Source organism: Lynx canadensis, chromosome D3, assembly GCF_007474595.2.
Source record: "Lynx canadensis isolate LIC74 chromosome D3, mLynCan4.pri.v2, whole genome shotgun sequence".
In the NCBI taxonomy this organism is placed as follows: domain Eukaryota; kingdom Metazoa; phylum Chordata; class Mammalia; order Carnivora; family Felidae; genus Lynx; species Lynx canadensis.
In genome coordinates, this window is record NC_044314.2 from 67,880,108 (window position 1) to 67,894,781 (window position 14,674).

Below are 14,674 nucleotides of genomic sequence, written 5' to 3' on the forward strand. Positions count from 1 at the left end.
TTTTAATAAAACTTTATTTATAAAAAACGTTTGTAGGTTGGACTTAGCCCATGGCTGGAGCTCATTGGATTCACAAAACATTGTCTGAAAGAACTTCTGGTCTGGCCTGAGCCCTGGGGCTAAAGATATGAATAAAACACGTTCTTGGATCATGAGGGGCTCTTGCAGTCTGGTGGGGACAGATAGATATGAATAGGAGCCCCAAGACTGACGGATCCTCGAGGATAGGGACCAAGGAACCACAGGTACATCCCTTGGAGAACAACCGGGTTTTCTAAGGAAGGAATTCCCCAGATTCCATGCGAAGAACAAAGCGGGAGGCCCTGGTTTGTGAAGCCAGGATTCAGATGAGGTCTCTGGTGTCCGAGGGTGTGGTCTGGTTGTCCACACCCCCATGCGGGACAACTGGTAAAGAGCATGAGGTTAATAGCTCTTACAGACCTGGGATGGATTCAAAGCTATGTGACCTTACAAGGGTGTCCCTTTCCTCATTCACTAAATGGAGATAGGCGGGATGGTTAGATGAGATCACAGGTAGAGCATCTTTGCTGAATGAAGGGATGCTCCCTAAGGAACAGCTACCACTGTAATTAGTCTCGGAGTTTCCCAGAACGCCCTGGAAAGCTGGCCACCTGCCCTCTTGTCTGATTCACTCGCACTCACAAAGAACATAAAGCAAACGCGTTGCTTGTTGACAATAATGATGCTGTTAATAACAGCAGTACTGGTTGTACTCAAACAAGAGCAGGGATAATGGTTGTTGCCTTTTAATCAACACTATTTATTTGTCAGGAACCAGGCCGTGACGTTTACAAGGGTTATCTCGCTTAGTCTGCCCCACAACCAAACCCCATTCGTCACCGCATTTTACAAAGGAGCCCAGGAGGGTCAGAGAAGGAGGGTGACTTGCCTGAGATCACACAGGGGCAAAGGCTGGAAGTTTGTCTGACATCGAAGACCATGTTCTTCCCCTGGAAGCACAAGGGGGACAGACTCATTCTTGTGTCTCTTTCTAGTGTCCAGATGGCAGTGGACTGCACCAGCCATGGCGGAAAAGAGATGTAAGTGAACCCTGAGTGGAATTGAGCAGTTGACATTGAAGCCAAGGGCAAGCCCTTGGCTCTCCGGGTCCAGTCCGCAGAGGGAACATGCACGCCCGCTTGGAGAATTACTGGCAATGCCACGATAGCTCTGACTCCATGGTCACAACATATAGCACTGGGGACACATTATTGAACAGCCCAACTTCTTTTAGACAGAGAAGCCCATGACTTACCATACCACTGTCCCCACCAAATACTTTCAGTGGCTCCCTATTACCTCAGAATGACACACATACCTGACCCTATTTCCCTCTGTACCTGGGACTCCTATTTTGCATATCACCCATGCCCTGCCCTTTTCCAACGTCCATGCCTATGTGTATGCTGTTCCCTCCAGCTCAAAGTCCTTTCCCCAGGCCCTGCGTGGCCAACCCCCAGCCTTCAAACAAGTTGTGGCTCAGCTATCCCTACTTGATGCCTTCCCTTATGCCTCCAAGAAGCAAATCAAGGCTCCCTCCTAATTCTCCTACTTTCTATCCCTCTCTATGGCCTTAATAATTTTCTCCTTTATTTTGTGGTTATCTCTATAGATGTCTACTCTGGTAAGATGGAGTCTTGAGGACAAGTTCAATGTTGGGTTCATGTTTATACGTCCTTCCCATGGTGCCCGGCATGGAGCATGCTATAAACAAACAAATGAATTTATAGACAGATACAAATATAGGCATATATAAATACAGATACAGATATCAAAATAGATATATAGTTATAGATATAAAGATTGATATAAATATTGACAGATAATAGTTGAGTGAGTATATCAACTAGAAAACAGAATAATCATTGAGTACCCAAATCAGTGACAGGCCCACATAGCCTCACCCTGTGCTGCTTTCAGAATTAGGGGACATAAAAGCAAAGGCTCTGTCTACAAAGACATTCTGGTTAAGGCAGGCAAGAAGTTAAGACCTTCACACTTGACATATTCCATGGGCTTATCACTTGGTATAAAATTCAATGCCAAATTTTACTTTAAAATCAGAATTGCCTCAATATCTATATTAGAGTGCTTATCTCCCCAAGGAAGAGTAGTAGTTAGTAGCAAGGGCATTAGAATCGGAGAAACCAGGGTTGGCATCTCAACTTTTTCACTAACTAGACGGATGACCTTGGCAAGACCCAAATTGGCCTCCTCAAATTCCGTTTACTCTCATCTATATAATGGGGACAGCACTGGCTCTCACGTCTCAGGGATGGTGTTGTGAGCACTGATTGACGTTATGGGAGTACAGCATGTAGCACATGCCTGGCTTATGCTTAGGGGTTAATATCTAGTTATTGCTGTTACCGTGGTTGTCATTGTGCTGACAGCATCCTGTCTTCTGGTTCTAGAGATAATGTCTCCATCCTCAGCTCCCAGCCAGAAGGCAGTCTGCAGTCCTGGCTGAGTTGTACTCTGTCCCTGGCCACAGATACCGTGAGGACCCCCTCTCGACAGTCAGTCATCAGCAGCCACACGCTCAGTCCCAGGTAAGAGTATCTCCCTGCTGTCTCTGGATGGCCAATAGCTTGAAAAATCTCATCCTTCAAAGGCTGTTGTTCATGTCTTCCACTTTCTCCAGCATAGGCATGGTCTTGGACAGTTTGAGCTATGACCCTGCCACTTCTTACCTGAAGGACTTTAGGCAGGTCGATTATCTTCTCTGAGCCTTCACTTCCTCATCTGTGCAACAGGAAATATAATTGTGTTTACTGCTCCAAACAGTTAAAATGATGAAGATCTAACGCAGCCCTCACTAAAGCACCATTTTCATGATGATTTTTTAAAAAGCATGTGGTGAACATTTTTTAAATAACTGTGGATTTATTATAGTTTCCTTCTATCTAAAGCAAGCCCTCCTTGTTTTCCATGTATGGATGGTTCTGGATTTAAATTTTTCTTTTGTAAACACATTCACTTAAGTGTTTCTGTATTTGAGTTTGTGTGTGTGTGTTTTTTTTTTTTTAAATGGCAAATCAGTATCATTGACAGTTAGGCTGGATAATTTCTCCCTCAGAGATTTTAGCTTTGTTCTGAATGTCAAGGTTTTATATTTTCCCCACCACAGAGGGTGATGGATTCAGTTACAGCCTGAGACGAAACTCTCGCAAATCTGTAGGATTGCCAACAATAGGTTCCTTCAATAAACGGGCCTCAGGATGCACCCTTAGTTTAGGGCTTAAATCCATCATCACCCTAGTTTTTCAGCCTCGTTTCTCTCAGCTCATTTGGTTTTCCTTTTCAAGGGCGGCCCTCTTATAATTAGGAGCTAACAGCCATAAATCAGAAATTATGGATTAAGCAGATGCGTAATTAAGATGAAATGCATACTCCTTTTGTGGTAACAGAAGACCCAACGTGAAAAGACGGAAAGAAAAGTCAGAGACTCAAGGAGCAAATACAGACAATCCCTTCCTGACTTGAAATGTGTTTGCTCTGAAGGAGGGGGCTGTCTCTACAAAAAGAAGGGGGTGGAAGTTCACGCTAACCTTTCAGGCATATTCAGCAAATGGCAAATGTCTGACGCATGCCTGCAGATAATCTTAGGCTGAAAAACTTGACATCGAAAATATCAGAGAGAGGCTCCTAGAGTGTGGATGCATCAGGGGAGTTAATTAAAGCAAGATCATCTGATTACTGCTCTTAATTAAAAACAAAGGCCTATATGGAGAAAAAGCCACCTCCTCCGTGAACCCCAAAGGTTGAGGACTTGTTCTCTCCTGATAAGTAAACGCCCCCGTTTCTCCCCATCGGCCAGTGTATAAGGCAGTGAAGCAGAACTGGAGGCAGCCATAACAGCATGTGAATGCGCGTTAACATAATATCCGAGCTTTGTAATTATAATCGCACCGGCATACGATTTTGTCGTGTTCGCTCTGTCGCACTGTCGGATATTGTGTTACTTACAAACTGGAGGTTTGTCAAGCAAGCCTACGGGTGCCATTTTTCCAACAGCATTTGGTCTGTCTCTCTGTGTCATATTTTGGTGATCCTTGCAACATTTCCAACTTTCCCCTCATTATTTTATTTGCCATGGCCATCTGTGATCCGTGATCTCTGATGTTGCCATTGTAATTATCCTGGAGCGCCACGAAACACATCCATGTAAGATGGTGAACTTAGTCAGTAAGTGTTGTGTATGTTCTGACAACCCTACTGATCCGCCGTGTCCCAGCCCCTCTCCCTCTCCTTGGGCCTCCCTATTTCCTACGACACAGCGATATTAAAATTAGGCCAACGAATAACCCTACAGTGGCCTCTAAGTGTGCATGTGAAAGGAAAAGTCGCACATCTCTCCCTTTAGATCAAAAGTTAGACACGATTCAGCTTAGTGAGGAAGGCACCTCGAAAGCTCAGAGAGGCCGAAAGCTGGGCCTCTTGTGCCAAACGCTTAGCCGACCGGCGGACACGAAGGAAAAGTTCTGGAGGGAAATGACAAGTGCTACTCCAGTGAGTTCACGAATGATAAGGAAAGAAACAGGCTTCCTGCTGATCTGGAGAAAGTTTCAGTGGTCTGGATGAGGATCAAACCCGGCACCACACTCCCTTAAGCCAAAGCCCAATCCAGAGCAAGGCCCGAACTCTCTTCCATTCCGTGAGGGCTGAGAGAGGTGCGGAAGCCGCAGAAGAAACGTTCGAAGCTAGCAGAGATTGGGTCACGAGGTTTAAGGAAAGACGCCGCCCCCGGAACCCAAGAGTGCAGGGTGTGGAGCAGCGAGCACTCGTGTAGAAGCTGCAGCAAGTTATCCAGAAGATCTGGCTAAGGTCATTCGTGAAGACAGCAGAGGCTCAGTGCAGACGGAAGCTCCCACTGTCGGAGGACTTTCGCAGCTAGAGAGGAGAAGCCAAGGCCCGGCCTCAAAGCTTCCCAGGACAGGCTGACTCACGTGTTAGGGGCTGGTGCAGCTGATGTCTTTGAGTGGAAGCCAGGGTCCACTGACCAGTCTGAAAATCTGGGGTGCTCAAGCATTGTGCTAAGTCTGCTCTGCCTGTGCTCTGTAAGGTGAACAACAAAGCCTGGAGGGCAGCACATCTGCTCACAGCGTGGTTTCCTGAAGACTTCAAGCCTGCTGTTGAGACCTGCTGCTCGGAATGCAAAGACTCCTTTCCAAATATTCCTGTCCATCGGTAGCACACCCGGTCACCCAAGAGCTCCGATGGCGTGGGGGTGTACGATGAGATTAATGCTGTTTTCAGGCCTGCTAACACAACATCCATTCTGCAGCCCATGGACCAAGGAGTAATTTCAACTTTCAGGTCTTATGATGGAAGAAATGCATCCAAAAGCCTAGAGAGCCGCCATAGACAGGGAGTCCTCTGATGGATCCGGGCAAATTGGGAAGCTTCTGGAAAGCACTCACCATTCTGAAGAACATTAGGAACGTTCTTGATTCACAGGAGAGGTCAAGACAGCGACGTTAACAGGAGTGCGGACGAAGTGGATTCCATCCCGCATGGAAGGGTGGAGGAGTCTAGACTTGAGTTGGGGAGGTAGCTGCAGATGGGGTGGAGACAGCAGGAGAGCAGGGACTGGAGGTGGAGCCTGAAGGGGGAACAGAATTGCTAGAAACCCGTGGTAAGCGTGAACAGAGGAGGAGTTGCTTCTTCTCACGGATGAGCAAAGAGAGTGGTTCCTGGAGATGAACTGTGCTCCTTGTGAGGATGCCGCGAAGACTGTTGACGTGACAAGAAGGCATTCAGAAGGTTCTACACACGTAGCTGAGAAAGCAGTGGTGGGGTTTGCAAGGACGGTCTCCAATTCTGAAAGAGTTTCCACTGTGGCTAAAATGCTATGAAACACCATCGCCTGCTGCCGAGGAATCATTCGTGAAAGGGAGAGTCAATTGATGGGGCGCACAATATGCGGGCTTATTTTAAGAAACTGCCACAGCCACCCCAGCCTTCAGCGACCTTCACCCTGATCAGTCAGCAGCCATCACCACTGAGGCCAGACCCTCCACCAGCAAAACGATGATGGCTCACCAAAAACTCAGATGATGGTTCACATTTTTAACAATAAAGGTTTAATTAAGGTATGGACTTGATCAGGCTTTTTTTTAATGTTTATTTTTGAGAGAGACAGAGTATGAGCAGGGGAGGGGCAGAGAGAGAGGGAGACACAGAATCGGAAGCAGGCTCCAGGCTCCGAGCAGTCAGCACAGAGCTCGACGCGGGGCTCGAACTCATAGACCGCGAGATCATGACCTGAGCCGAAGTCGGAAGCCTGACAGACTAAACCGCCCGGGCGCCCCTTAAGTATGCTTTTAAAAAACATAATGCTGTTGCACACCTAATGGACTATGATGTAATAGTGTAGTGCAAACATAACTTTAATGTGCCCTGGAAAACTAAAAAATTTACTTGACTCGCTTTATTGAAATCCTCACTTTACTGCGGTGGTCTGGAACGGGACCCACAATATCTCCGAGGCATGCCTGTAGTGACGTGCGTGATAAGGATCCTTAGCCCTTCGGTTACATCCTAAGTGGCCGAACACCCGTGTGAGTGGGAGGTGGGAGGCTGCCGTGGTTTGGGTGCACGGACGGAAGTTGCAGCACGTGGATTCCAACCCTCTATTTGCTCCTTTGCGGCAGCGAGATCTGGGGCAAGATCTTTCAACTTCTCTGTCCGTGTTTCTCTGTGAATAAATCTGGGTTGTTGTCAGGTTAATGAGATGATGCACACATTTGTCTTCATTCGGAGCCTGGCACCTAGAGAGAGCTCAAGAAAATTAGCTTTATTCGTGTCAGTATCTGCTGGATGCCCAGAGGAAGCCCAGGAGGCAGACATTCCCCCCATGTGGCAGCAGAGGAATCTGAGGCCCAGAGACAGAGAGGAGACAACCGATTCAGGCACAGATGGTCTTACCCGGCTTCTAGAGCTCTGCCTGAGGCAGAGCCTGCCTCCACATGCTCAGGCAGCTATCGCCAGGGCCTCACCCCCCTTTTTCTTCCCCTCTCCCCTTCCGAGTCCTCAGGCTTGTCCCAGGACAGCTCAGAGCAGTGGTGCTCCAGGGACAGTGAAAGGGCAGGAGGCAAGGAGGGACCATAAACTTCTTGTCTATTTTCCTTATATCTGTATCCCTGGGGCTGGTACACAGTTGGTGCTCAATGAATGTTTGTCGAGTGAGTAACTGACCATAACATCCAGGCTGGAACAGAAATAGTAACCATACTTGGTCACAGCTCAGCCCTGACTGCGAGTCACAGAGAGTCGGTAATTGATCAGTATCCCATAGCAGCCAAGTGGAAGGGCGGGTATTGGAACCCAGGTTTGAATCCCTCCAAAGCCTGTATTTGTATCTGCTTCCCTGCCATGGGCTCTCTGACATTTATCCAAGGTTGGGGATGCAGATTACTCACCTGTAGCATTTACTGGCATATAGCTGTTCTTACTATTAAAACTGCATAAGGATTATTACTCAACATTCAGCAGCCATCCGAAAGATACCTACTGAGTGCGAGATCCCCCAGATCAAGCCCTGAACATTTTGAGCACTGTCCTTGGAATACGTTTCCAATTTAAAGCTGCAAGAACTTCTGAGTTGGAAAGAAGCCCTAGAATTATCTGATGTGATTTGTTCATTACACAGACGGGGGACATAGAGGTCTGGAGAGGGAAATACCTTACCCAAGCGTATAGTGACCGCCTGGCTTAGAGCTCAAGTGCCCTCCAGCTCTTCCTAATTGCACAAGTAATCTACAAATACTCCCTGCCCCCGCTCCCCGCCCTGTTCAGGAACTCAAAATAGAACAGATAAAGCTAAAACCCTCTTAACCACGGTGACCCCCATCTCAGCTCCCTTCCCAAAGGTATCCACCATCAATGATAGGATGCTTTGTTATGTACATGATGGGGTACATAAATTCTTACAATGTCTTTCTCTCCTTCGACATCCCTCAACAATATATTTTGGCGATCATTCCTTATCAGTATGCCTAGGTCTGTTACCATTCTTTTAATTCCTGCAAAAGATGTGCAAGCTAAGCCACGGATTCTTTAATTAAAGTCTTCTTGTTCCGCTTTTAGCTGTTTTCAAGGTATTTTCTCTGAGCTTGTAAGCCTTTAAAACACACACACATTCAGGGCGCCTGGGTGGCTTAGTCAGTGAAGCGTCCGACATGGGCTCAGGTGGTGATCTCGCGGCCGTGAGATCGAGCCCCACGTCGGGCTCGTGTGCTGAGTGTGGAGGCTGCTTGGAACTCTCTCTCTCTACCCCTCCCCTGCTCATGCATGCTCTCTCTCTCTCTCTCTCTCTCTCTCTCTCCCCGCCCCCCCCGTCTCTCAAAATAAATAAATAAAACTTTAAATTAAAAAAAAATAAAAACACACGCATTCTCATCCACATGGGCAGACTCTTCTCAGGGTCCAAGGGCATTTGCATTTTAAACTTGATTAGATACTACTACCAGATATGGGTACTAAATCGTCCCAGTGTCCTTTCTGCCAGGAGACGGTAGGTAGTAGAGCCTGAGACGCCCGTGTCCCCAGCCCCGTGTTACCTGGCACGTCGTAGGGCTCAATAGAGGAGACTCTTGGACGTTTCGAATTTGACTGAGAAAGAAGGTCACTTTAAAAACAGAGGAGAGAGAGAAAGCAGTCTTCTGCCAGAAAAATAAAAGCATTCACTGCATTATTTATAAGGGACGTCAGCCCCAGAGAAATACACCTAGAGCCTTATGATTTACAGACCAGGAACCGTGCAGCTGCTGCTGATAAATGCAAGCGCTTCTGGAGATGGAGACACTAAATTACCTTCGTGGCCCCCAGAGAGGAAGTTTATGGGTTTGGTGGTGGCAGGAACACTTGGCTCAGGAATCTCTCTTAACACCTGGCTGCAGGTAGTGCCAGGGCCATCCAGGGATGGTCAGCTCGGCCCCTGCCGTGTGCCTGGCCTCTCCGGCCACTGCCCTGCTGGAAGAGTGTTAAAGCAGGGGACCTCTCCCCATCTTCCCTCTGGTCTCAGAAGACGAGATCCGGCCCTGCCGACACCCATTTTGCACCCCACGCACCCCCCTCCCCTGCAGCCCTCCGATCCACTTAGTGTCCCCTCTCTCTCCTGTCTGCTCAACTGCCCATTCCGGTCGTCCTTCTTCACGAGTGAGAAACACCTTGAGGTCCTCCCCATCCTAATGGTGTGTTCCCCCCCGTCACCCCGGAGTCCCACCGAAGTCCACCTTTTTCTCCTCTTTGGAGCCAGGCTTCTTCAGAGTGGGGGTCCGCACGTGCCATCTGCACTCATACGCCTCACGTTTGTGCCTCGTTCGTTGCCTACAACCCGGAGCCCGGCCCCCACCGCTCCCTGAAACCTGCCTTACCACGCCAGTAGATTCCCAAGGGACAAAAGGGGGGGATGTTCTCCAGTCTTGATCTTTTTTCTAGACTTACCCTTGCCCTTAGCAACTGCCGAACACTTCTCTGTTTACTTGACCTCTTAGACATTTCTGCTCCTTGGAGCTCCTCAAACCCCTGGTCTTTTCCTTCCCACCCCCCATCCCCAAATGTGTGTGGGTGGGGGGTTTCACGGGGCGCCACCCTCATCTGGCTGCTTTGCTTTCCACCTGATCCCAGACCATCGTCTCGTGATTTTTAACACCCCTATAGTAAGTGGGAAAACCCCCAGTCTAGACCTCCAACTCTTACATTCTCCCGGGTTTTTGTTTTTTTTTTTAATTTTTTTTTCAACGTTTTTTATTTATTTTTGGGACAGAGAGAGACAGAGCATGAACGGGGGAGGGGCAGAGAGAGAGGGAGACACAGAATCGGAAACAGGCTCCAGGCTCTGAGCCATCAGCCCAGAGCCCGACGCGGGGCTCGAACTAACGGACCGCGAGATCGTGACCTGGCTGAAGTCGGACGCGTAACCGACTGCGCCACCCAGGCGCCCCACATTCTCCCGGGTTTTAAATGTAGACATCACATCTCACTGCCTGTACCGAGAAGATCGCCAACCACCGCTAACCAGATGTCTTCACTCAGCATATCTGGGAGGAAACTCCTGCCTTCCCGCCTACTCTGTGTTATCAGTGTCGAATTTGGTGGTTCTCTCATTCATAAAGCCTCCCAAGCTGGGTCGTCTCAGACTCTCATGCCTTCTCTTTCGTCCTCATATTCATCGGATCCCCAAATCTTGTTTATTCTGCCCCGTCTCAACGTTCTTGGCTCTCTCTGCTTCTTTCCATCCTCACCACCAACACCTGTAAGTCAGGCTACCGTCATTTCTGTCCTAGGTGCTGGCAAAGAACTTCCAATATTGTCCTTCCTTCGTCCATTCTCTATACTTCAGCCAGGGTGACGCTTTTAAAATGAAAGTCTAGTTGGGGCGCCTGGGTGGCTCAGTCGGTTGAGCGTCCGACTTCGGCTCAGGTCATGCTCACAGTCCGTGGGTTCGAGCCCCGTGTCAGGCTCTGGGCCGACAGCTCGGAGCCTGGAGCCTGCTTCGGATTCTGTGTCTCCCTCTCTCTCTCTGCCCCTCCCCTGCTCATGCTCTGTCTCTCTGCCTCTCCAAAATAAAGAAATGTAATAAAAAAAATTAAAACAAAGTAAGATGAAAGTCTAGTTGCAGTGGCTTCCCGTCTCTTACTGCAAGAGTCAGCAAACTCCTGCTTGCAGGCCAAACTTGGCCCTCGACCTGATTTTACAAAGTTTTATTGGAACACAGCCTTGTTCACGTTTTTGTTTTTGATTTTACATATTGTTTATGACTATCTTTGCACCGTGATGGCAGAATTGAGTACTTGTAATGGAAATCAGATGGCTTTTAAGCTAAAAATAATTGCCATCTGCCCTTGACAGAAAACTTTGGTGATCTCTGCCCTCCCGGAATGAACAGGATGGAATTCAGACGCCTTAGCAGGCTTACGGCGCCCTTCATGATCTGGCTTTTGCCTGCCTTTCTGGTCTCATTACCCTCTCTGTCTTCTTCATATTTTGTGCCCCATATGGACTAGAGCTCTCCCCCATACATTATGTTCTTGGCCCCCCTCTTTGATCTTTTGTCCATGATATTCTCTCTGACTAGACACCCTTCTCTTGTTTCTGTGCTGAGCAGACTCTTACTCATTCTCCAAGACTCAGCTCGTGGGTTACCTGCCTTTGGAGGCTTCCTGATGCCCCGGCTGGGTCAGGTGCATGACCACCACAGTCCTACAGGCCCCACACAGCCCTCTCCCATAGCACTTACCATATTATGTTGAGCTTATCTGTTTGGGTGTCTTTCTCCCTCATGGGGCAGTGAGCCTTTTAAGGAAACAAACTTCACCTTTTTCCTCTTGTACCTCAACACCTAGCACAGTGGCTGACACATAGTAGACACTCAATAAATATGCATGGAACAAATGAGTGACAGTGGATAGAGAAGTAGGCTGGCCCCACATAAGAGTGATTTGATGGCTAATGCTGGTAATCAATACCAAGGGTGGACTTCCCAGGCTGGTTGACTGTCTCCAGTGTTGATGGAATGTAGAGGGGAATACTCAAGGTCTGGGCCTCAGCAACCCCAGAATGCAGACCGGGGGCAGAGGTCAGTGGCGGGCACTGTGTTAAACTAGATGTGGCAGAGGTCTTGAAGACATGCTTCAAAAGAGGTAAGAGGAGATAACAGGCTTTGCAGTGTGGTAGACCTGGTTTCTAATCCAAACTTATCAGCCACTTGACCATGAGCTTGTTATAGTGTCTGAGTCACTACCTCAGAAAAAAGCCCGACTCAAACTGGCTTATACAAAATGAAAAATACTATTATCTCATGCAGCTTAGAAACCAAAGGTAGGTCTAGTTTCAGGCATTAGGGGATCCAGGGATTCAAAAGTGATCATGGGGATTGGATCCTTCAGCAACCTCTCTGCTCCACTCCTCTCTGCATTGGCTTTTTTCTGAGGTAGCAAGATGGCAGCCGAGATCTTCAAGCTCATGCCTGTACCACTCAGAGTCCAAAAGTAAAGAGAAGTAACCTCTCTTCTAAACAGTTCCACAAAAATCCTGAGCTTGGCTTTCATTGGCCCAAAGGGAATCACATGTCTGTTCCAAACCAGTCAGACAGATAAGGGGAATGAAGGAGCCTTTTACCTTAGGCTCAAGTTGGTGTTCTCACCTGGTTCTGGAATATGGGTTTTATTCCCACTCAAACCATAGAAACACTGGGGGGAGGAAGGGTTTCCCCAAAGGACAACAGAATGCCTTACCTGGAGCAGAAAACTAATAGGGGGTGGATAAATTTTTTTAAAAAAATAAACAAAGCAGGGGCACCTGGGTGGCTCAGCCGGTTGAGCGTCCGACTTCAGCTCAGGTCATGATCTCACAGTCCGTGAGTTCAAGCCCCGCGTCGGGCTCTGTGCTGACAGCTCAGAGCCTGGAGCCTGCTTTGGATTCTGTGTCTCCCTCTCTCTCTGCCCCTCCCCTGCTCATGCTCTGTCTCTCTCTGTCTCAAAAATAAATAAAAACATTAAAAAAACTTTAAAATAAGCAAAGCAAATGTTCTCCACCAAGGGGAAGGTTGCATTATGTGAGTGGACAAAATTATGCAGACAGAGCGGGGGGACGGGGGTTGGAGAAGGGACGAGAAGGGGTAGGAGAGGAGAGTGAGAACAGAGAAGACATATTCAAGTGTTTGAGGTCCAATTTGGTAGCCTTGGGAAGTCCACATAAAATTGTGTGTACCCTGGTCAGAGACTTTCTTTATCCCTAAATTTCAGTGACCCATCTATCACCACATAATTAGTGACGCCGTGCTTGGAATTTATTACCAAACATGGCTCTCCACTGTTGCTATTGGACTTGTACCATATTGCAATGTGAGCATGGAGATTATTGTATAAATTATTCTCACTCACATAATCATCGTGATTTTAATTACTGTGTAATCTTCGCTAATTACTGTTGTATGTATCATTTGCTTTGGTGCCGATTTAACACAACCGCTGTTCGTTTGGCTAAACGATGGCATGACAACTTTTCCTTTTTCTGGGGAAAATTTGCTTTCTGTAAACATTTGCAGCCCTATACTCGCGGCTTGCAGCTCTCGGTTTAAAAAAGAACAAGATTGAGACACCAACTTCCTTTCGCCCCGTTGATTTTTACGTGGGATGAGGCTGGCTTGAATTAGTAAAAAGGTCTAAATTACAGGGTATTGTTTTTAAAATAAAGTCGTATGCCTTTCAGGGAAGTGCAATTACTCTACTACAGAAAGGAAGGCAAGGATGGGTCACAGGAGGCCTGCTTAAATGATTAGATAAGATTCGTTTGTAATTAGTTCATTAATTATGTAAATGTGAATGGATGGTACTTAGCATTAAAAACAGCTTGTTCCCAAAGTAGGTTAAGCATCCACCGCTAATCTTATTTCAATAGTACATTTATTTACTGGTCTCTGCATTCTCAGAACCGGAGCTCAGAATCATTTTAATCCATCCTGAATATACTTCATGAAGAGGCCTCCCATGAATACGGTTTTATGTCTTCCTGGGACAAACAGGTTCTATTCCATTTTACCACTATTAGGAAGTTTAGTGGAAACTGAAACATTTTACCACATTTACCATGGACCCAAGGTCTGAGCAAGCAGAACCAGAAGTCCGGCTCTGCCCAGGATTCATCCTTGGAGCCAACAGGATTCTTGGACAGGTTTCCATGAGAAGGCGGGGGTGGGGGGGCGGCTATTTTCTATCTAAAACTCCAGGTCTTGAATGGTGGATCTATGGACCTTTCGGGAATTTTGAGGCTCATCTAATTTAGCTGCAGGTTTGTGTAAAAACACTGGGATTCATCGGTGATGGTTCAGAACATTCTTTTGGAATCTGTGGCTCTCCCGTTGAGCTCTATGTCCGTGAAGTAGACCCATTGTCGATATATACAACCAGGAAAGTGCATCTGTATGAAATTTTCCAGAATTGGTCCTACCTGTGTCATGACAACCCAAATCAAAACCAGATCGTCCCAGGTGCCCCTACAACCCTTCTTGGGTCTGTTCCAGTCATGACCTCCTCCTTCCTCACAGGTAACTACCACCCTGACTTCTAACACTATAAATTAGATAGGTTTTGAACTCAATATGAAAGAAAGCATCCAGTAGTAAGTGCTCTTTGGCCTCTGGCTTCTTTCTTTTAATATTACGTTTTTGAGTTTCCTTCATACTGTTGTTACGTAACAACATGTTGTTCTGTTTTGTTTTCTTTGCTCTCTAGTCCAGAACTGCGGTTCTCAACTGGGGGCAGTTATGCACCCCCCCTCTCTGCCAAGAGATAGTTGATCATGTCTGGAGACATTTTTGGTCGTCCTAGCAGAGAGGGGTGTTACTGTAGAGCCCAGGATGCCTCTGAACATCCTATGATGCACAGGACTGGCCACGAAGAACTATCTGGTCTAAAACGTCAATTATGCCACCACTGAGAAACCCTAGTCTATAATATTCCATTGTAGAAATATGTAATAATGATTTATTCATTCTGATAATAGACATTCAGGTTGTTTCTCGTTTAACACTGTTATGAATAGCACTACTGTGAGCAATCTTGTACAGATCTTTTGTTGCATGGATTGAGATTTCTGTTGGGTGTATACCCAGGAGTAAAATTGCTGAGAGGTGTATTTTCAACTT

General features: G+C 47.1%; 1 protein-coding gene across 1 annotated transcript in view; it reads left to right on the forward strand.

Moving 5' to 3' along the window:
- The window catches only part of MYO18B (myosin XVIIIB), a 259,486-nt gene that overhangs the window by 229,687 nt on the left and 15,125 nt on the right, over positions 1–14,674 (forward strand). The window contains 2 exon segments of the mRNA XM_030336763.1: positions 1,017–1,061; positions 2,436–2,573. Of these exon segments, the coding sequence (XP_030192623.1) occupies positions 1,017–1,061; positions 2,436–2,573 (183 nt within the window).